Source organism: Triticum aestivum, chromosome 2B, assembly GCF_018294505.1.
Source record: "Triticum aestivum cultivar Chinese Spring chromosome 2B, IWGSC CS RefSeq v2.1, whole genome shotgun sequence".
Lineage (NCBI taxonomy): Eukaryota > Viridiplantae > Streptophyta > Magnoliopsida > Poales > Poaceae > Triticum > Triticum aestivum.
The window spans coordinates 2,342,726-2,365,786 of NC_057798.1; the positions used below are offsets into that span (position 1 = coordinate 2,342,726).

At 44.2% G+C, this 23,061-nt stretch overlaps 1 protein-coding gene across 1 annotated transcript; it reads left to right on the top strand.

Annotated features, from left to right (window-relative positions):
• The first annotated feature begins 1,345 nt into the window (after positions 1 to 1,345).
• On the top strand, positions 1,346 to 1,639 carry LOC123039814 (protein transport protein Sec61 subunit gamma-like). The gene is made up of 2 exons (XM_044462818.1): positions 1,346 to 1,439; positions 1,524 to 1,639. Exons 1-2 carry the CDS (start codon positions 1,346 to 1,348, stop codon positions 1,637 to 1,639), a joined length of 210 nt encoding a protein of 69 aa, XP_044318753.1.
• Positions 1,640 to 23,061: the final 21,422 nt, after the last annotated feature.

Sequence of the window (23,061 nt, forward strand, 5' to 3'; positions counted from 1 at the left end):
GTGCACAATATGAGATCATTTGAACAAACTATGCCATGAATGTGGCCATAAGATTGATCATTTGGCTTGAAAGCCATTGATCTCCACACGTGATAGCTTGTTTCTGAGAACACTTTTTTAAAATAATTGCCTTATTACAAGTTTATTATTTTTCCTGGGAACTTGGCCACAAACAATGAAACAATGCGAAGGTTTCCCAATTTTTTGATTTTTTTTTGAATTTTTATGCCCGTTTCAAAATGCGGTCAAAACGGCGGGAATGACCGTTTCTAGCTAGTGGTTGAATCTTGGAATATTTTTGGTGTTTCTCTGATTAAATAGATACTTATGTACCTAGAAATGATTTTTGGAAAAAAATAAAGAGCAAACTACGAGGTAGTTATAGTTCATATTTGACCCGTTTCCAACTGAATCTGCGGAAATTTGCCTTTTTCACGAGAGGTGGATCAATTTTTTTTACACCCAACCATTTGGTCAATTGTGCATTAAATATGTCCTAGTATTTTAGAAAATTGATTTGGTACAATTTTGCAACAAATATATGGTAGGTCCTTCACAAAAAAACTACGAGCAAACTATTATTTTTTGTTTAAATGGCTAAAAAATGCTAGAAATATCGGAAATGCATACAAGTTGGTTATCGTCCAAAAAATGTTGTATAAGTTGAGTGATATTTTTTGGTGGTGCCATTTTTGGAAAAAATTATTGGCAGTTGCTTGATAAATTCCCTCTATTTTTACCACTTAGAAACTATTTTAAATGATACATTTCTTGGACCAATCAGAAGGCAGAACCTCCCTTCCCACGGATCACCCCCCCTAAGCCGATCTGAGCCGTCCACACCATACAGATCCAACGTCTCCTAAACGCACGCTGGCCAACCAAACCCTAGCATCTTGCAGCACACTCCCCTCCCTCTCCCTCTCCCCGACCCATGAGACGCCGCCTCCCTCTCCCCGACCCAGATCTCCCTCCCCGACCCAGACCTCCCTCTCCGCCGTCCCAACTCCTACCCCGCCGCCGGCCTCCCCCCAAGCGCCGCTGCTCTTGACCTGCAACGACCAACGACGACGCCCCCCCATCGCTGCCCCCTCCTTCCCCATCCCGCCGCGGCGAGGAGATCCATTCTCGCCACCGCCATTGCCCCCGCCCCCTTCTCCCCGATTCAGACCACATCCTCCCACCATAGCTCGCCGCCGGGCCTCCTCCTCCCCTCCACGCAGATCCAAAGCACAAATCCAAACAGCACACCATTCGCCCATTGGCTTCCCCCTCCCTTCCCCTCACGCAGCGACCTCATCATCGTCATCGGCTCGGAGATCTCGCCTTCCCGCCGGTAGCAGCCATGGACGCCGTCGACTCCGTGGTGGACCCCCTCCGCGAGTTCGCCAAGGATAGCGTCTGCCTCGTCAAGCGCTGCCACAAGCCCGACCGCAAGGGTAAGGACCAAAGACTCGCGCCTGCTCGTCCGGATCCGGTTCGTTTTCCTCTTTCACCAGATCTGACGCTGATTCGGCACACAGAGTTCACCAAGGTGGCGGCGCGGACAGCGATCGGGTTCGTCGTCATGGGGTTCGTCGGCTTCTTCGTCAAGCTCATCTTCATCCCCATCAACAACATCATCATCAGCTCCGGCTAGGTGCGAATGCGTCTCCTCTGATCCCGTCTCCCTCTTGTTTGCACGGTTTAGTTAGACTTGGGTCCTGTTGTCTCGCGCCGTGATCTGTTGGATCTGCGGTGTGCGTGCACAGTCCTGCGATCTGACCAATATTTAGTAAGCTAGATTTTAGTAGATCCTTTTTTCCTCCAAATAGACCTGCCAATTTCTACCTTGTTAGGAGAATTCGGATGAGTCAAGGGTAATCGGCTGTGGGGAACTGGGTTCATGCTTAAATCATTGCCGCTAGTTGCCTCCGCAGGACGAATTGGGGGCATAGGTTGGTTCCTCACCACACAATTTGGGAAAAGAGGAGCTTTTGCAATGTTTCGCTGTTTCTGCACATACCACTAGTTCGCCCAAGTTGGTGTCGATTCAGTGCATCTAAATTGGCACCTACTGAGTAGATAGGTTACATACCAATGTTTGTCCATGGTTCGTGCTATGTGCCGATGTATTCTTCATTCTTTAATGCACCTGTGTTCACGCATGGCCAGCTTTATGTATTCACAATATAAAGTTGATCTATACACACATGGCAAGCTTTTTTAAAATAAGAAAATAGGTAGGAGTCAAAATATTGTAGGACACGTGTTATGCAGTGTTGATCTATACTTTAATGCACCTGTGTTCACGCATGGCTAGCTTTATGTAGCAGTGTCGCCTGTTCTACACCGATGCTCTTTTTTTATGCTGGTCCTATGTCATGGGTGTCAATATCTACTACCTATTTACTGCTTGTTGTGCAAAATCTTTTGGTTACTGTAAATCATTCCCTGCTGTATAAAGTTTGGTTTTAGTCTGTTGCATTTTGTTGGTTCCTATCTTGTCAATGTATACAACAATATGCTTTCTTGGTGGCCATTTGTGCTTCACATTTTTTGGGTATGCTACTTCTCTAATGAGTGGGTGCGTCTCTTCTTTGTTTTATCATTCTATATTGTTTTCCTAACCTTTTTGGTATTCTGCTTTCTCCTTGCAGATGGCAAGCACCATTTTGTTGGTTCCTGTCTTGCCAATGTCTACAGCAATGTGTGTGTCCTCTATCTCATCTGTGGCATTACCGTAGGGCAACTCATAATGGGCCTATCAAGCATACTGACCCTGTGATGATAGATAAAGAGGTTGATTTCAGTGCCATTCTGATAAATATATTTTTAGCCCTATGAATTGAAAAATGAGTGCTTCTTGGTTGTTTCTGTTGTTGGTCCAGAAGATTCTTGGTGCTTTTAGTGCAGTACTATACTATGCTCCTTGGCACTTCTTGCTGTGTTAACTAAATGGTTTAGTCCTGCGCTTCATAGAAGCAGTTTTAACTAAATGTAATGAACTAATTAAGTGCCTTCTTTTATTGTTGGCTAATCCTTTGGTTTTATCGCATGCTACATTCTACTCTCTCCATTCGTAAATATAAGTCTTTCTAGACATTTCAAATGGGCTACAGCATACGGATGTATATGATGATATGCTACCACTCTAATAAGTCCAGGCACTATAAACCCTATGAACTTAATAATGATACTCTGCATGCTATGAGTAAAGTGCTCTATTTTTGAATTTGTGTTATCTTTCTAAAGAACTTGTCCTTTTTTGAATGTTCTGTTCATAATATATTGGCTCCAGTGTTTTGATTCTTCTCTTCTGATTCATGTAACAGGGCGACGGCCGAAGGCATGATGATAGTTCTATTGTTGTCCTAGTGTAGAGAAGGTAGCCTAGTCGACTATGGTCGCGTAGTTAGTCATGCATAGAGTTTCATATGACTGGAGCAGGAGCCCAGTTTGTGCTGATTGTCAATTCTCATTGTGATTGTCCCTATATCTGTGTGACTGATTGTATTTGTATCTGTGTTGTAACTGTGTCATGACAGAAGGAGCCCAGTATATTTGTATGACTGTGATTGATTCTCGCTGTTGTTATTTGAAATATTACTTGTGTTTTCTGTCTGTTCTTATTTAAACATGGTTATTTATTTCTGTCAAATTGTCAAATTGTAATCTGAATAATATGATGCTACCAAAAGGGTCCCACTTTAATAGAACCTGACAACTGGGACCCATCTGACTAGTGGACCCTTCTTTTGGGAAAAAAAAGAAAAACTAAATTTGTTTAGACAAAAAGGCCACAACCCAACAATAAAAAGGCTGCAATATTGGGCTTGGCCCATGTACCCAACCAAAAATTGACAGACACAAAATACACAAATAGGCTGAATTGTTGGGCTAGGACCATGTAGAAAACTGAATTGGACCGGGCTGAATCTTGTGCCACATCAGCTTGCCACGCTGGATGCCTACATGGCCTGGGGAGGTTGCTAGTGACCAAAACGCCACAGTAGGAATATTTTGGTCGTAAACGTCTTTGACCATTCCAGAAGAAAGGTCGCTATAGTCAGTTTACGACGGCCAGCTTTTGACCTTCTGTTTTTGGTCACAAAAAGGTCATAAATGGAAATTTGTGACCTTTCAGTGACCAATAGTGGTGGTCATAAGTTGACATATTTCTTGTAGTGCCTTCGGGAGCTCGCGCACGCCGGCAAGGGGATCAGTAGGGGCACCGCCGCTCCATCGAGGTGACCGCCGTCGGGCAGCAAGGGGGCAGAGGAGAGCGCATCTGCGTCGCTCTCTCTGTCACGGGAGATGGAGGATGGAGGGAGCAGAGAAAGGGAATGGAAACCAGAGGCGCGGTGCAGCGTGGTGGCCTTTCGGCGCCGTCGCCGGTGGCCGGGCCTAGCTCCCTTTTTGCCGCCGTCTGCTGGATAGGCTGGCAACGCGAGAGAGATGGAGAGAGCAAGGAGGGGGCAAGGAAAAGAGGAGGAGGCGCGGCGCGGTGGCTTCGGCGCCGTCGCCGGCGGCCAGGCCGTCGCCGTCGCCGTCTCAGGAAGGGAGAGTCGAAGGGGTCGAGAGAAATGAAAGATGGGAGGCGCTAGGTTTTGGTCGGGGGCTCACCCTCCCAGTTTTGATCGAGCGATAAGAACAGAGGGCCCTTTGATGGAGATAGACGGCCAAGGGTGAATACCTAGCTCCAGACCGGGCCACTGGGCCGAAAGAGAGGGGGGCGCCAGGCCGCCCTGCTTGCACTCGCGCTAGGCCGCCCTGCTTGCACTCGCGCCGGGCCTCTTTTCAGCCGGTACAGGAGGCGGCCCAGGCCAGAGCAGGGCGCGCGTGCTACGGGCCTTTTGGGCCGGCTGCAGCTGCTGCGCGCGCTGGGTGGTGGCAGGCCCGGACGGCATTTTTATTTTTATTTTTTTGTCTGTTTTTTGTCCAGCTTTTTGGACAAAATTTCATACGGTTTTTTCTATTAAAAAATTATTCAAAGATTTTTTTTGTTTAGAAATAGAAAAGTAAAAGTAATACTTCTAAAAAGAAAAATGTCCATGAATTTTTTATTCATGTTTTACACTGCAAAATAAATAAAAGTGCTCTTTTAGAAGAGAAAGAAAATTCTTAGAATATTGTAAAGTTTCGCTGCAAAGTAAAAGTTTTATCCTCGGATTAAATTGGAACCAACTGGAAAATTTAATTGGAAGAACAATTTTTGAGAGAAGTTTTTTTTACTTGTGGGTGAAATCAGATTCAGATAGCTTCTGCTATGACAGTAGAAATATATTTGATTAAAGTTTAATTATGGTATTGTTATTTTCTGACCAACGTTGATGATGACAATATTACAATTCAATGAGTCTTATAGTTAAAAGTTCAAATTTCTGATAAATTTGTATCAAAGTGACCGATTTTCAGAGAATTTGATAAAGATTGAGAAATGTATATTGCTAGTTTTCTGCTACAATAAAGTTGACAATGATGATTATTTTCTTAGCAAAGCTACTTAATAGAAATTTTATCATCACATTATTTCTGAGTTATATGCGTTATTTCCATTTCTGCCCAACAGTGATGTGGAATTAATGTAAAAATGTGATGTTTTATTCTATTTCTACCTAATGGTGCTTTAGAATATAAAAGAAAGGTTTAAAAGTTTAATGTGCATATCTTTAACTAGACCAACGTATGGTTATTTTTATGCTCATTATTGTTGATTATTGGTTAATTTTCTCAGACTAAAAGTTTTCCATGCTTTCATTTATGATGGGTACTTGTGTCCGGAAAGATGACCAAAAAAAGGTCATAACGTGAGCGAGTATATTCTCTCTAAAGAATGGCTTCAAAGAAGCCAATTCTGGATATTAATCCAAGAAAGAGATGTATCACTGAGAGTCTTGCTCGACGAATGTCTGCATGTACTCTCCATGGAACAGAATTCTCATCTTCTATGAGATGCAATAAGTGATATGCGTGATTAATTTGACCAACGTCAGATTAAGCATGTGTATTAAAGAATATTTAGATTTATTTCTGGATTTGATGATTGAATATGCAATCAAAGAAAGCCAATTCTGGCATTCATATCCCTTCCCGGGAATTACCCGCATGGTGAGAAAAGATAATTATGATAATACCGCATGGCAGGGCAAAGTTGGCATAATATTTATGTCAGAATAATCCCGTATGGTGGGAGAAATTTTGGCAAAGGAATTATCCTGTATGACAGGAAAAAGATGTGATGACTCATATGTTTTTAATGAATCCCAATTTGGGAGAAAAGTATGGAGTAGCCCTTATGCTATCCTAGTATCGACCGTGCACTTTTAAGTGTCATAGTCATTAGGGAATCAATGAGTCTAAAGATAATAAAAGTTACACACAAACCAAAAGATAAGAATGATATGCATGTTTGACTTGCAAATGTACTATTGATAAAGAACTCGGTTGAGTTTTTATTTTGAAATGGAATGAGGAAAGTACTCCCATACGAGTTAACAAATAACTTCATTCTGCATGAAGTAGATAATAAAAGTTTCCTCAATTCACAAGAGTTCTAAATGGTTTTCAAAATTGTGGCAGAAAAGTTCTTGCCACATTTCGAGGGGGAGAAAGTATTGTGAATGATGAAATTCCCCTACATAATGTGCACATGATTCATCTAAATTGATCTATATATGATGAATGTGATCATCGGGGGAGTACGATGGTCACAATAATGATACACAATAACGATACCTTTAAAGTAAAGAGATAGCTATATTCCTTGAATCTTACAGTTTCCGATTGGAAGATAGCATAGTCAACTAGTATTCATACTGAACGAGATTCAAAAGTAAAAGATGGTGCTTATGAGGAAAGTTTTGATAGAGCAAACCCAAAATAAGAAATCTGGGGGAGCTATTTTGTTGGCTACCTAGATAAAGTAAAAGACTATAGAGTATACCATAAGGCTTGTATATATTGTATCTGGGGGAGCATGTTGTATGACCTATACAACATCTGTTGTTAGCTCTATAAAAGGATGAACGAGTAAATATGGATCTTATGATATAGGACCCTGTAAAAGCTATTGCCTCTTGGTAATGAAAGACTATAGAATTAATTGCTGCTTGGCAATAACAGAGCAACAACATCCCCATATGAAAGAAGTACGAGTACCTGAATGAGAAAATCAGATCTGTCTGATGACTATGAAGTCTATGTTAGAGAAATTAAAATTAGAGGTTGATCCCAACTCATTTAAATCTCAATCGAGCTTTTGAGAAGTGTCTGCTTATCTGAGACTATGAGGAGATGAAATGAAATTGATGAATCCCTATGATGTTTGGGACTCATGAGTAATTTCCAATGGAGCCAAAACAGTAGGCTGTAAAGAGTCTTCAAGGACAATGTGACTCCAAAGGAAATATGTAAAGGTGTAAAACGCGACTTAAGTCAAAAGGTTTTTGCATGTTTTACACTGAATAGATTACAATGAGTGTTGGTAGCACATCATGATCTGAGTTACATCAGATGAACGATTTTATGATTTGAGTTACATCAGATGAAAGTAAAGAACACAGGGGATACTGCCTGAAGAAGTCTTTTATGGACTAAAGAAATCAAATGTTGTTTTGGGTTAAAGAAAATGAGAGGACAATTGTGTTTGTATAAAGTTATAGAACGGGAATTTCATTTCCTAAATCTTGTACATGCGGATAACATTCTACTTGTTAATAGTGATGTTAATTCGACTGCAAGAGGAAAAGAAGTTCTTGTCCTCAAAGTTCAAAAGAATGTTCTTGGTAGAATGTCTCTCGTTATAAGGATTGAGATTCACCGAGAAAAGAATAAAAGGGGTATTAGGACTGTCACACGGGCATGCTAAGGAAAGTTTCTAAAGTATGCATGCTAGAAAACCTACGCCTGTTCTTATAGTAAAGGGTAATGATTTTGGGAACTTTAGTGTTCCAAAAGTCAATACGAAATAGACCAAATGAATATGTTACCATATGCTTCAGCTGTTGGAAGCTTAATGAATGCAAAAGTATAACATTACCATGACACAGTTCACGTAACCAGGTTGTTTTGGTAATGTCCAGTCCAGATATAAATCACTGGAATGGAGTCCAAAATATCGGCCTCATGCTAAAAGGAGCAAGTGCTCTCAAAAGGTTGTGAATACAGAAATAGAACTTGTGAAATATACAGCGAAATCCACAATTGTAGCTGACTTTCACACTTGGAGTTTTTGTGTGGAAAAACTCTAAAGAATGAATCAATTATCATTAATATGATGTAAAGATAATGTACAGGATGATATGAGGCTGAGCGACAGGCAAAAAGGATAAAGAAACATGTACCTGGAGTTGATAATGGTTGACAACAACAATAACCATTAAGTAAATCGCTCCTATGACAACGAGTCAAGTGTGGTGCCAAACACATTGACACAAAGTTATACGTTGTTAAGGAGAAAGTTCGGAATTATGTTGAAATGCTTGGAGCATGAAAGCAACATACAAGTATTTGTAGATCTGCTTATTAAAGGCTTACCGCCCAGTGTGTTCAGAGAACACACAGTCGACATGGGTTTTATGGTATAGTCTAAGATTTCTGGACAATAAAAGGGCCAAGGTTAAAGAATCTGTTTCAAAACAGAGGAGTGTGTTGTAGATGTTGATTCTATCGGGAATGAACCGTGATGATGAGACATGCTCTACATGCAAATCTGCGATGGAATGAGTACTTTGAAAAGAGTTATTTCAAAGTATAAAGTTAAAAGTATATGATGAGATCAAGGGGGAGAATGTTAGATTGATCTCTCCTCCAATGGGCCTAACGGCTCATTGGGCCCTTGACCCATGCCTTGATCGGGGGCGTCCAGTCCAAGCAAGGCTGGTGGGCCCCTGTCGCGCAGTGCTATAAAGAGGAGGTGGGGACCAGGGCATAGGGTACGAGGTTCGTCACCGCCACTGTTTCCCACTCCTAACCCTATCCGATCCAGAGGGAGGCACTGAAGCGATGGGAAGCTCCACCGCCGCTCCATGCACTGAAGCGATGGGAAGCTCCACCGCCGCCACTCATGCACTCTCTGCCATCACCGCCGTAGCCATCCACCATGGCCATTTCGGCGTGTTCATCCACCTATGATAAAGGTAAACCATTACAAAACGCCGACCTAATCTAGCCTAGTGATCCACATCATCTATCAATGGTATCAGACATGCTAGGATCTAGATTGATTTCGGTACAAAGGAAAAACAGAGAAAGAAAAAAGACCCCTCCCCTCAAGAACCCTAGAAGGGCAGAGAAAATAATAATAATAAGTCACCGGAGTAGGGCCTCGGGCCTCGCCGGCACAGCAGCGCCGCCGTCATGGCAGCGCCAGTTCCTCTGATCCCCACACGCATCGGCAAGCCGAGGTGCAGGGACCACTAGTAGAAAAAGGACCTAATATGAGACACATTAGTGCCGGTTTGATTTTGAGCCGGCACTAATGTGTCCATTAGTGCCGGTTCCAACGGCTAGCCGGCCGTTCTCATTAGTACCGGTTCGTGGAGAACCTTTAGCACCGGTTCGTGCCACGAACCAGTACTAAAGAGAGAGGTGGCAGGGTGTTGTCAGTCTGGGCCCCCTCCAGCACCTTTAGTACCGAGCCACTCTGTTCTTCCCCTTTCCCCTCACTTCCTCTGTTCTTCCCCTCTCTTCCTCGAGCTCCTCACAAATTTTGCCCAAAATTTGTCAAGATTTGAAGGCCCCCATCCATTCAAATGATCACGAAGGTTAGCAACTTTGTCCTTTCAACTCTCATTGCTAGATTAGCTCTTGCAATGCTTTGTATAGTGATTAATTTGGGAGGAATTATATTTGCTAGTATTTGATTTATATGCAATTTGAGGTCAAAAATAACACTTAGTTTGCATATGTAGGTGTGGTTTACTTAGGGCCTTCTAAATCTCCGTCGTAACCACCGTCGATCGCCCGCACCGTCCCGTCGCCGGCACCACCTTGTGGTGAGGCTCTTGTTCATGAATGTTTTACATTACCAAATTGATGTTTGTGTGATTTGGATATATAGTTACTCGTATAATTATCTTACCCGTACGTTGTTTGTTATACATAGTGCCATGGTTTTGATATCCGTCCCCGTCGGCCCTCGTCCTTGTTATGATTCGGATGTGGTATATTCTCTTTTAAAACTAGTTGTCGCATTTCGTGTTTATGACAAATTATGCCCATCAAGTTGACATAGATATTTTTATCTAGGAGGTATGTGAACCGGAAATTCCAACCGACCCTATTGTCGAGAGGTTAAATTTAGTTGAAAGAGAAAACGAGTATTTGAAAGAAAAATTGAAAAGAATTGAGGGGGAGAAGATGGAATTGGAGTTGCATGTTGCCGATGTCGTCGATGATCACAAGATCAAGATGGAGAAAATGAGGTTGAAGATTAGAAAGATTAGAAAATATGCCATTGATAGTGTGGCTTGGTATCATTATGCTGTTGGATCAATTGTTACCTTAGTTGCGATCTTCATCACATTTGTTGTTGCATTTAAATTCTTTAGCTAGAGAGTTATTTGTATGTTGCATTTAATTAAGTGTTGTATATGAACTTTATGTATGAACTTGTATTAATTTGGTCTATTCGGTGTTGTGTAATGAAGATGAGCCGACAATGGATGTATGATGACCGATGCTCTCCCGAGTTCATTAATGGCGTGCATACTTTTCTACGGGCCGCTGAGGCAAACAAGCGGGCGGATGGTTTTATGCCTTGTCCATGTGCTGGCTGTATGAATGGTCACAGTTACTCTACGTCAAAAACCATTCACGTCCACCTATTTAAGTTCGGTTTCATGCCCCACTATAATGTTTGGACCAAGCACGGAGAAATAGGGGTTATGATGGAAGACAATGAAGAAGAAGAGGACGACGACGGTATCCTGGCCATGGGTTCCCTGAATACGATGATACAACAATGGGGGAAGAAGCTGAGCCGGCAATGCGGGAAGAAGCTGAAGAAGAGGCATCAGATGAGCCCGCTGATGATCTAGGTCGGGCCATTACCGATGCAAAGCGAAACTGCGCAAGTGATCTAGAGAGGACGAAGTTGCAGCGCATGTTAGAGGATCACAAGAAATTGTTGTACCCGAATTGCGAAGCTGACAAAAAAAAGTTGGGCACCACACTTGAATTGCTGCAATCGCATGCTCTTTGTTTTGAAACAAACGTTTCAACTGTGGTATTATAGGAGCATACCACATCACCTTGGCAGGAATCTTCTTCCTGGGGCGCTCGCCCTCGACATCACCAGGGTCATCGCGACTGATCTTACAACGCAATGCACCGCATACCGGGCAAGCGTTCAAATCCTCGTATTCCCCGCGGTAGAGGATGCAGTCATTAGGGCATGCATGTATCTTTTGCACCTCTAACCCTAGAGGGCAGACAACCTTCTTTGCTTCATACGTACTCTCGGGCAATTCGTTGTCCTTTGGAAGCATATTATTTATCATTACCAGCAACTTTCCAAATCCCTTGTCAGATACACCATTCTCTGCCTTCCAATGCACTTCCAATGTGGCATGATATTGGTCGCAATATTTATTTTTCATTCGTGACATGAAGATACGCTACATCATACAACTCTGGTGGACTTGATAATCAGAGTTGTCACCAAACACTTCCGCAAGGAGGCGAATTTATCCCTTGGACGAGCATCGTCGAGGACATTCCAACGTCTAAAATTCTACGTCAACCTATACATCATCACTGGTGGCGTCGCCCCGACGATCACAACAATTGACACCGGGGGCAATACCATCCCCTGGTTCCATCATACTATCAACAACATTCTGATGCCTAAAGTTCTACATCAACCTCTACATCGTCACTGGTGGCATCGCCCTGACGATTACAACAAATGACACCGGGGGCGGTATCATCCCCTGGTTTTACCATAGTATTGACAACATTACAACGCCTAGCTATATTCTACACCAATATATACATCATCATTGGTGGCGTCACTGCCCGATGATCACAACAAAGGACACCGGGGGCAACACCATCCCCTAGTTCCCACATAGTGCCGACGACATTCTGGCATGATTTTCACTACATTGAAGTGTCACTCTAGTTCATTGACACTTCATATTTTATGGGAGCAGTGAATCACTCCAGTGCGGCCAGTGCGAATCTGTGAAATCCTTCAAATCTTGATGGTTGGCACCGTGCAGTTTTACGGTCGCATCACACTTGATAAAAAATTCCATGCCGGTGGTAATTTCCTGGCAAATCAGAGGCATTAACCACTGGCTGGCACCATCATCACATTTTGTCGCAGTTGGAACAAAAAAAGAAACAATCTATTTTCGCTAGCATATGGTATGGATATTTCACCATATTCTAGTGTAATTATGTTCATTCTGACGGATATTTACTAAACGATATAGCATGGAAGAATCCAACGAGCGTAGAAACATATTCTAGTTCCCATAGGCGAATCGTTCCCCCAGATCCTGGAAAGCGTACCATGGACCTTCCCAAGAAATCCAACGAGTGTAGGCCATTCCACTTTCGTCAAACTCCCAGAAAAGATTGTGTGCTTCAACAAGGGACATCGGTTCTTGGCACACTGAATCAATAACAAAAGGTGCCGATGGAATCGGACACTTTAGAGATGCTGATGGTGGGAAGTCTTTCATGAATGATACAAACCATTCCATTATAAAATGCCCAGGAATAAATAGGGAGCATTTACTTGAAGAAATTGACTCATCCACAACCTTATGATGAAACTCGTCCAGTGTGCGGTACAAAAAGGCCAAGCTCGACACCCCAATAGCTCGACGGCTGCCTTTTGCAAGTTTTACTGCCATGATAAAAACCTCGGGGCGGATATATTGGCCCTCGTCGACTGGGTTACAATACGTACATAGCCATGCGGCGATAAAAGCTGCCCGAAACACCACCGACGAGTATGTTGGGTGGTAATGCATCGCTTGGTCGCGTAGAAAGGCAGACATGCGGTTATTTTGAACTTCAACTCGGAGACCCATTTTTTGCAGCAATGGATCATCCGGATCGGCATAACAATCAGCCATCAGGGATCCGAATGAGTGGAATTTATCCTCAAAAAAGTGATTGACCCATGCTTCAATAGTCACTAACCCGGGCTTAGGGGTAGGCCTTAATGGGCATAGACCAACATATATATGGTATAAAGTCTGCACATGTCCTTGCACAGTGCCGGGTAGTGGAATATATTCTTCATATAACCGTCCAGAGAATGGTATGCCCATGGCATCATACACTGTATGGAGTGGATATCCCATCTCTTCTTGGCTAGTAACCAGAGTGTGCCTGTCGATGTTCCAATATGTCAGGAAGGCAGCGACTAGGGAGGAATCGACATGGCACTTATAAGTCGAGGCCATGACTCCCAGAATGATATCCGTCTTTTTTAAATATTCACTATCTTCCGGATTAAGCAACATCATCATCAAGAGCAGTTGACGGCACACAGAAACATCTATACGAAAACGGTGCGGATAACTATCAATCCACCTCATCGAGGGTGCTTCAATAAACTTTTGAGCCACCGTAGAAGTACGAGTGGGAGCTGCAAACTTTTTAATGCCAAACTGGTTAGGCCTCAACACAATGGCCGGGCCCGATGGCACCTTGATAGGTGGTGCCCCATGACCTTCTTGTGTGCCAAGGGCAAACTGAGAAATTGATTGCGTCAGCATACGAGGTGGCATTGGGATGAGGGTCCTGCGGCAACTCTGTGCATAAAACAAGAACCTGATTCAGTAATAAGGGTTTGACCTCGACCAAGGCCTAAACACTTGGCAACCTCGGTCATAAGCTCATCTACTCCTTCTGACTCTTCCAAAGATGTTTCATCATCAAGAGCACATGGTTTCCACTCATAGTCCATGAAGACATTGAATAACTCTCGCCAAAGTATCATCTCCCCGTCTGTCTCCTTCGGCGCCTCATCCACAAGGCCGCTGAACAATATGTAGATAGCAGGTTGACAATCACTAGCACCCTCCTGATAAGAATTATCGTATGAGAAAGTGCAAAAAGTAAAAAGAAAAAGTACAGTGTAAGTCTCGTCTGACAAAACGCACTTGTCAAATAAAAAGATACATACCGGATCAGTGGTCTGGTGTAAACTTCCTGATGCACCGCGATCAGAAGGACGCCCACGGCTATCATTGGCGTTGACGGGACTCTTCATGAGTATCATTTATCGAGGGTTTAACATTGACCTGTGATTTAATAGCACTTGTCTTCTCCTGCAGATTATACGTTGAGGCGCCTTTCTTGGCTTGAGATAAATTCGTGCAGCTGGAGCTATTCTTTGGAATTCCCTTAGTTCGCACAGCGGCACCTGCACGGTGGAGAGTACCGTCCATATCAATGCGCTCGTTCCCACGAGCAGAACTTGACGAGTAGCAGCCGTCGGCTGCTGAACTTAAACGCTGAGATTTTCTTCTGGGGGCAGTCATTGTTTAATTCCGGGAGAGGGCTAGAGCAAAAGAATAAGGGAAAACTTTGTTTTTGCCACTCTAGTCTCTGCCAACTTTGCTTATGCCACTCTAGAATTTGACATCTCACTTTTGCCACTCTTAGCTTTTGACAATACATCACAAATGTCATTTCATGGCAAAAACGATATTTTTTTCATTTCACTTTTGCCACTCTTAGCTTTTGACATGTATCACAATTGCCACTCTAAATTTTTTGCTTTTGCCACGGAATGACAAAAGTGATATATTGTCAAAAGCTAAGAGTGGCAAAAGTGAGATGTCAAATTCTAGAGTGACATAAGCAAAGTTGGCAAAAACTAGAGTGGCAAAAACAAAGTTTTCCCAAAGAATAATTATACAAGAGCAAAAGTGATGCCTATCTACTTTATAAAAGGGCAAGTTGTGCGAGAGACTCTATTACCAAAGGCGTCCTGTTTGGTTTGATTGAGTCCGTGCAGGACTCTGTGTCCCGCACCTACAGGGGCTAATTGATTCACAGCTTGCCGGCCCAGTCTTTTGTTGCTAGCTTTCCTCAAGGCTGACTTGAGCTTGCCATACACAAAGGCTTTCCAAATTTGGGCAGCAACGGCAAAATTGCCCAACTGATTGGTAAATTATTTTCACCGAGCGTAGTCCCTATGCTGTGCTTATGAACTACACTCGGCGGGGGGATTTTTGTACCAAAGTTCATAATACCAGGGCAGCACTCCATGACGTGTGGGTCCCACGTGCCAAAAATTATGAAAGAAATAGTATATCAAATATTGTACTCTATTTGTAGAGTTCATCATGTAGAATGCAGTGGTGCAAATAGTTTGAAGTTTTACCTTTTGTTTTAAGAGCAATAATTATGAGAAGAGGGAAATTCCCATGTACAAATCTAGCCTGGTTGCTAGTTGATGTGTACCACGTCACCTGTTGCATGCATGCAACCTTTAATTTTCCTTTTCTACTGCTAACTAGTATAACGCCCGTGCGTTGCCACGGGCTCTTCAAAATTTATAATCAGTATCTTTCATTTATCATCCCCTCATATTGGGTGATTATGGGGTGCTCTAATTAGAAATACAACAATCAAATATTAGGAAATTTCACCGAACGAACAACAACGAATAATACGATATCTATCAAACGAATAAAATGAGGTCATATTTTTGGTCTGTCATGCACTTCTGTTGAAAAGTGCCTATCCCTTTTAGAATCAACCCACTGTTTGCTCGCACGCAAAAAAAATACATCTCTAAAGTGGGGAACCGATCGGTGCCAAAAAGAACTCAAACTCCTATCCAATCTCGACTTCGTGCTCTTCCACTTCCATTGATAAAGATGGGACGTCAAGGGTTTCATCATGATGACCTCGAGCAGCCGCCGACATCCCTCCCCACATCTACCCCTACCCCCTGCTGCCGCTTGCACTGTCCTTGCTCCTCGAGGGAGCTAGGGACACAATGTTCTCTAGGATGGGCATGACCAGATCCACGAGGAGGCCACATTCTTCCATGGGAACCCAACCAAGCACACCACCCTCCGCAACCATCCAATCCCAGCCTAACAAAGTCAAGACCCGCCATCGATCCACAAATCAGGCTCGCCGCATCCAGGTTCACTGCAAGTCTGCGACGAGTCTGTAGTCGACATCTTGACTTTGGCTATCCCCACGGAAGAATCATCGGATCCTGCTTACTTTTACCATCACTTCGTCTCTTCCCAAGGCAGCGACACCACCCAGCCAATCACCACCACCGCTTGCGGCTTGCCTACATAAAATCATGAGAAATCTCCACGGCGGTGCTGTAAGATCACCTTGGCGACCTCGACAGTGACCGACTGGTCTAAGATCTAAGCTAGCCGCTCTTTGTAGAAACCAATAGAAGTAGGCATGTGACTCAGATTTGTTCTTTGGTGTGCATGCGTTTCTTGCTGCCCACCAGCTCTTGTCTACAACTCGCCTATCTCTGTACCAGCTCTTGGTCTACAACTCGCCTATCTCCATGCTCGAGACGACCAAGCTCGATGCGCAAGCCGCATACGTCTGCTAGAGCTATATCCAGGCCCTATGATTTTTGGATCACTGGCACTATGGGTGCCAGGACCGGAGTCGCCCTCATCCACCAAGTGGATCAAGGAGGTCCACCACCTAGACTCTACATCGCAACATTTTGTGTTTTCCTATAAAAAGTAAAGAACCTTCTCTAATAAACGTAAATATAACCTTTTGGTTTTATAGTCTCAACTTTCCTACACTCCAATACCAGAAGGATTTCTTGGTTTTATTTAATGACCTTCTTGAATGTCATTCACTTAGAAAGGTAGTAATACAATCTGTGATATTAAGGCAAACTATTAGTCATATTAAAGTGCAAAAGGCCCTATAGGAGTCAAAGCATGACTTTTATGGTTATACTGTAATTTGCAAGATCTGAGATTTATGCAAGTGTACAATTAGAGAAGAGCCAATTAAATAGATTTTCACATTCAGAATAGTACGATTAGCAGTAGCACTTCAATTTTTTCATGTTTGATCAGCTTGCTAGGTGGTTATCACTAAGCATGTTGGAACGATGAGCATAACCTAACTTAGTTCAGTACGTGTTGCTGCAAATTAGTTCAGTACGTACGAAGCTGTTGCTAACTTCAATGCCTGGCTGTTGCAAGTTTCTAATGAAAAAGTACTTCAGGTCAAAGGTCAGGGAATATACACTTTTGTTATCATGGTTGTTTCCTTATAGTGAACAACTTTGATCACCACTTCAGCAGCTACTATCTATAAGAAGACATTAGCTAAGTAGATACAGGCAAAGAAAGCATGTAGGCAAAACCAGAATTAAAAACATCCTTCTCAATGGAGCTCGTGCAGTTCGGAAGACCCTAATCATCGATGAGGGACCCCTCCGATGGTAGCATGGCGTGACAATTGCCGTCAATGACGACACCCAAAGTACCTTGCACAATCCATCGATCCAGTTCGGAACAATCAAGCACATACCTTGCAAAGTGATGTGGATCTGAAGCAGAGGTGGGAAGGTAAAGGCTCAGGTGAGGTGGAATGAGACGTTGATATAGACGTGCACGCATGAGAATAAGGCGGTGCCCAGGATGGATCTCCATCGAGGAGGCCGGATCCGCTGGGGAGGAGGTCGCTGTAGTACCTGCCATCTGTGCGATGGATCACGGGGCTGGCAGGCAGGGGGAGGGGATAGGAGGGAGCGGGTGGGCTAGAGCGCAGATGGCGGGTGCCCCCGACGACGGCTGGGAAGGATGGTGGAGGAGGTGGATGAGGATGGCGGCGGCGGCGTCTGCGGTTGCGCCTCGTCCGCAGCCGTGCTGGTGGTGGTCGATGCGAGAGCCGGATGGCGTCGGCCAGAATCAGGCAGGGGCGACAAAGATTTAGAGGAGAGAGAGAATGGAGGCGATGATCGATGGGAGGAAGGGCCACCGGCGATTGGGGTGGCCTCAGATCCGCCCTCCGTGGCCGCCTATTTCATGGGACGAACACCCGTGCTCACCGTCGGGCTCGCCTTCGGCCGCTGCCTCGCCGACATTCACGACGTAGAGCCCCTTCCTCCGATCCCATTTGCCAGGGAGGCAGCGCCATCCTTCATCGCAGAGAACGATTCCACACTGAGATCCCAACCAGATCGTGATTGCGCCTCCCCAAACCGCAGCGGCACATCCCACTCCATCAACGACCAACCTATATGAGGCGGAGGGTCAGTGTAGGACGCGAGCGCCGTCACCATGGACGTGGGGGACGCCGTAGGTGGGAAGGAGGCGGCGACGGCGTCTGTGTCAGGAAGATCGCACGACGGCGGCGGCGTTTACTCGAGGGGATCGAGAGGAGCTGCGTTTGGTGCCGGGTGGGTTCTTTGGTGCGTGCGTGGGGCTGGAGATTGTGATAGGTGATCAGGTGAGGGCGTGCCATACCTGGATCGATAGCCTTACCATACCTGGTGGTAATTTAAATTTATTACCATATTTGATATTTCCCGAGTTATGGCCTTACCATACCTGGATTGATAGCCTTTGGGGTAATTTAAATTTATTACCATATAATTACCATATTCAAAATTTCCTGAGTTATGACCTTACCTTACCTGGATAGATTTATTACTATACGTGGATTAATTATGATTTATTACTATATGATTTATTACTATACGTGGATAGCCTTACCATACCTGGTGGTAATTTAAATTTATTACCATATTCGATATTTCCGAGTTATGGCCTTACCATACCTGGATTGATAGCCTTTGGGGTAATTTAAATTTATTACCATATAATTACCATATTCAAAATTTCCTGAGTTATGACCTTACCATACCTGGATAGATTTATTACTATACGTGAATTAATTATTATTTATTACTATATGATTTATTACTATACGTGGATAGCCTTACCATACCTGGTGGTAATTTAAATTTATTACCATATTCGATATTTCCCGAGTTATGGCCTTACCATACCTGGATTGATAGCCTTTGGGGTAATTTAAATTTATTACCATATAATTACCATATTCAAAATTTCCTGAGTTATGACCTTACCATACCTGGATTGATTTATTACTATACGTGGATTAATTATGATTGATTACCATAAATACGTTGGGTATTGCCGGTCAGACGAGAAAAGAGAAAAACCGGTGGGAGGTGCTGGTGGGAGGTGGGACGAAAATAAACCGGTTGAAAATAAACCGGTTGAAAATAAACCGGTTGAAAGTGGGGGGGACTATTCAACCAATTCGTCCATTAGGAGTAGAGACACAGTTCTGCCACCATCAACCAAGGTACACATATTTCTTTGATTACAACGTAACAGAGCAAGGCCCACATGGCAGGGCTATCTTTATTGGCGTTCAAGAAATAACAAAGAGGAAGAAACACACACGGCACGCAACCTTTGGATAGATTCCCTTGCCGTTTAAGCGCATGCGTTTTGCACCGCCTTGAGCCACGGCCGGGCGCCTATATAAGGTCATCCAACCTCATGCAAAGGGGGCGGACGCCAGCCGGGCCACGGCCACGATGAGAAGAAACAACAAGCCCTAGGCTGCGCGTCCAAACACGGAGAAGGACTTGCGCGAGAGCTGGCCGAGAAGCGAGAACACGCCGAGGCTCTCGTCAAGTTTCTCATCTAACCTCACCTAAGCACTCGCTCGGAGTACGCCGATTCGCTAAACAAAACAGCGGCGCCGTAATACCGCGTAGATGCCGAGGTACCCTCCATATACAAGATCAACCTTCCACCTATCATCTAAAAAAAGGAGGCCAGCCGCGAGAAGGGCACGAGGAAACAAGAAGCCCAGTCTGGTCGTCCCACACATCGAGAACTTTCACGGGAGCCGGTCGAGAAGCAAGAACACGCTGAAGATCTCGTCAAGTCTCTCACACATATCTCACCTAAGCTCACGCTGGGAGTATGCTGATTCGCGCCGTAATACCGCGTAGATGCTATGGTACACAAAGAAGTTGCACGGGAGCAGGCGAGAAGCGAGAACACGCCGAAGTTCTCGTCAAGTCTCTCACACATATCTCACCTAAGCTCACGCTGGGAGTATGCTGATTCGCGCCGTAATACCGCGTAGATGCTATGGTACACAAAGAAGTTGCACGGGAGCAGGCGAGAAGCGAGAACACGCCGAAGTTCTCGTCAAGTCTCTCACACATATCTCACCTAAGCTCACGCTGGGAGTATGCTGATTCGCGCCGTAATACCGCGTAGATGCTATGGTACACAAAGAAGTTGCACGGGAGCAGGCGAGAAGCGAGAACACGCCGAAGTTCTCGTCAAGTCTCTCACACATATCTCACCTAAGCTCACGCTGGGAGTATGCTGATTCGCGCCGTAATACCGCGTAGATGCTATGGTACACAAAGAAGTTGCACGGGAGCAGGCGAGAAGCGAGAACACGCCGAAGTTCTCGTCAAGTCTCTCACACATATCTCACCTAAGCTCACGCTGGGAGTATGCTGATTCGCTAAATAAGCAATCCCGTCAAACCTTCTCATCTTGATCTAAGCAATCTTTCCAAGTCTTCATCTTCTTGCCCTCTTCTATGAGAACATATACTATGGCAAATCGATCCGGTGAACATGGTAGCACTCGGAACTGCACCAATGAGCATCAAATCCTCCATCAGAGCGAGCCTAAGATAGTTGCTTCATGCGAACTGTGACGAGCGTGCGTGGGTATGACCAAGTACGATGGAGTCAAATCTACTACATTGATTTTTGCCCCTCACGAGGAGGCAACTTCAATAAAATATTATCTCAATTCCGCCCCTCACAAGGAGGCGAGGCTACAAATTATACAATGGTTTTGTCTCTCACAAGGAGATGAGATTAATAAACTATTACTCTGATTCCGCTCCTCACTCACGAGGAGGCGACGTCCATACAACCAGACATTGATTTTGCTCCTGCAATGAAGCAAAGATAGATATATGTTTTATTGGCAAGCTCTTCCAATGCATCTGTGGTATATTCCACATCGACATCTTGGCCGAGTGTCGACGAGACAAAAGGCTATGCACACCATTATCTCCATCATACGTCTAGTGTTGACGAGGCCGGACAAAATTCAGGTCAAGTGCCGACGAGGCCGGGTCACCACTTTACCAACAGGTCACAAGCCTACCAGATTGGACACACCGTTGCTGGGCACCGACGAGGCGATAGCAACATACACATGTCCGCGTCCGACGAAGTCAGGGCATGACATGACTAGGCACCGACGAGGCGAAAGTCACCCCCTTCATCGACACATCCGGTTGGTCACACCAACATGGCGATAGTACTTGTGATTGGGTTTCGGTGAAACAAAGCCACCCGCACAAATATCCACATAAAATATCATATGCATATGGATGAGAAACACATGACGACGACCATCAACACAGCTTAATCGGAGGTATTCCGTGGGATCAACCTCATGGATGTAATTAACTGGATGCTTGCAAACGCACCGGGAATCAGCAAACTACGCAATCATCTTCAGTCAGATACTCCTTAAGCGCGACGCAGAAAGCAGAAGGATAAATTTCCATTGAACTTGTACAATGTATTTGTATTCAATACAGTGATCAATAAAGTGCAATGTTCCGTACACTATTTTGTCCATTACTTTGTCTTTATTTATTTCTTGTTTTCATAAAACAAGTGGCACGCCCGCAATTTTACTTCTTGTATGCATTAGGAAATACCCTCCCTCAGAAAGGGCGTGGCGCGTTTCTTTTTGGCGAAACACTTCATATTATTATCCAATGATGTGTTGCCATCCTATGATGTCTGAGTAGATTTTCGTTGTCCTATCGGTGATTGATGAATTGCTATGATTGGTTTAATTTTCTTGTGGTTATGTTGTTGTCCTATTGTGCCCTTCGTGTCAAGCAAGCATGAGGGATTTCCGCTGTAGGGTGTTGCAATATGTTCATGATTTGCTTATAGTGGGTTGCTTGAGTGACAGAAGCATAAACCCGAGTAAGGGGGTCGTGGTGTATGGGATAAAGGGAAGTTGATGCTTTAATGCTATGGTTGAGTTTTATCTTAATGATCTTTAGTAGTTGCGGATGCTTGCTAAAGTTCCAATCATAAGTGCATATGATCCAAGAAGAGAAAGTATGTTAGCTTATGCCTCTCCCACATAAAACTTGCTATCGGTCTAGTAAAGTAGTCAATTGCTCAGGGACAATTTCACAACTCCTACCACCACTTTTCCACACTCGCTATATTTACTTTATTGCTTCTTTATCTAAACAACCCCTACTTTTTATTTACGTGCTCTTTATATTCTTGCAAACCTATCCAATAACACCTACAAAGTACTTCAAGTTTCATACTTGTTCTAGGTAAAGCGAACGTCAAGCGTGCGTAGAGTTGTATCGGTGGTCGATAGAACTTGAGGGAATATTTGTTCTACCTTTAGCTCCTCGTTGGGTTCGACACTCTTACTTATCGAAAGAGGCTAGAATTGATCCCCTACGCTTGTGGGTTATCACTGAGGAGGCCACCAACACACTACTGAAGCCAATGACATTGTCATGGCTGAAGCTAATGTGGCGCCTTCAGTGAATATGGTGTCTGAAGCCAATGATGCACCTGCAACCAATGTGCAGCCTGAAGACCTTGTCAATGCCTCTGCTCCTGTACCGCCACCAAGGCCTCACACCATTGATCAAGCATTTTATCAAGGCGAGCTTGTCACTATTCGATGGCCTATTCTGGTTCCTCCGCCTACTCCCGGACCTCAAATTTAGTATCATGTGGAGCACAGGCCTCAGGTCCAGAAGCCAAAACCGCAGGTGCCACGGTTTCCAGGTACTGCATCTGCGCCAGGATCATTCAATGTAAATGGCTTCGTTGAACAGAACACCTTCTTTGATAGTGCCAAGAACCCATATTCAAGGCCAAGAATTTCATCTGATCATTTCTGGAGCTATCAGCAGCGCAGTTATTACTCATGTGTCTTATACAATCAAGGGCGCATTTTTCCTCATATGCGTCTAGACTGCGAAGCCATTGCTAGACACCCCTGCTTGGAAGAAGCC

Excerpts from the sequence above, each read along its gene's own strand:
- LOC123039814 (XM_044462818.1), top strand. The coding sequence starts at position 1,346 with ATGGACGCCGTCGACTCCGTGGTGGACCCCCTCCGCGAGTTCGCCAAG. Across the intron at positions 1,440-1,523 it reads CCACAAGCCCGACCGCAAGG|AGTTCACCAAGGTGGCGGCG; the intron begins GTAAGGACCAAA and ends TTCGGCACACAG.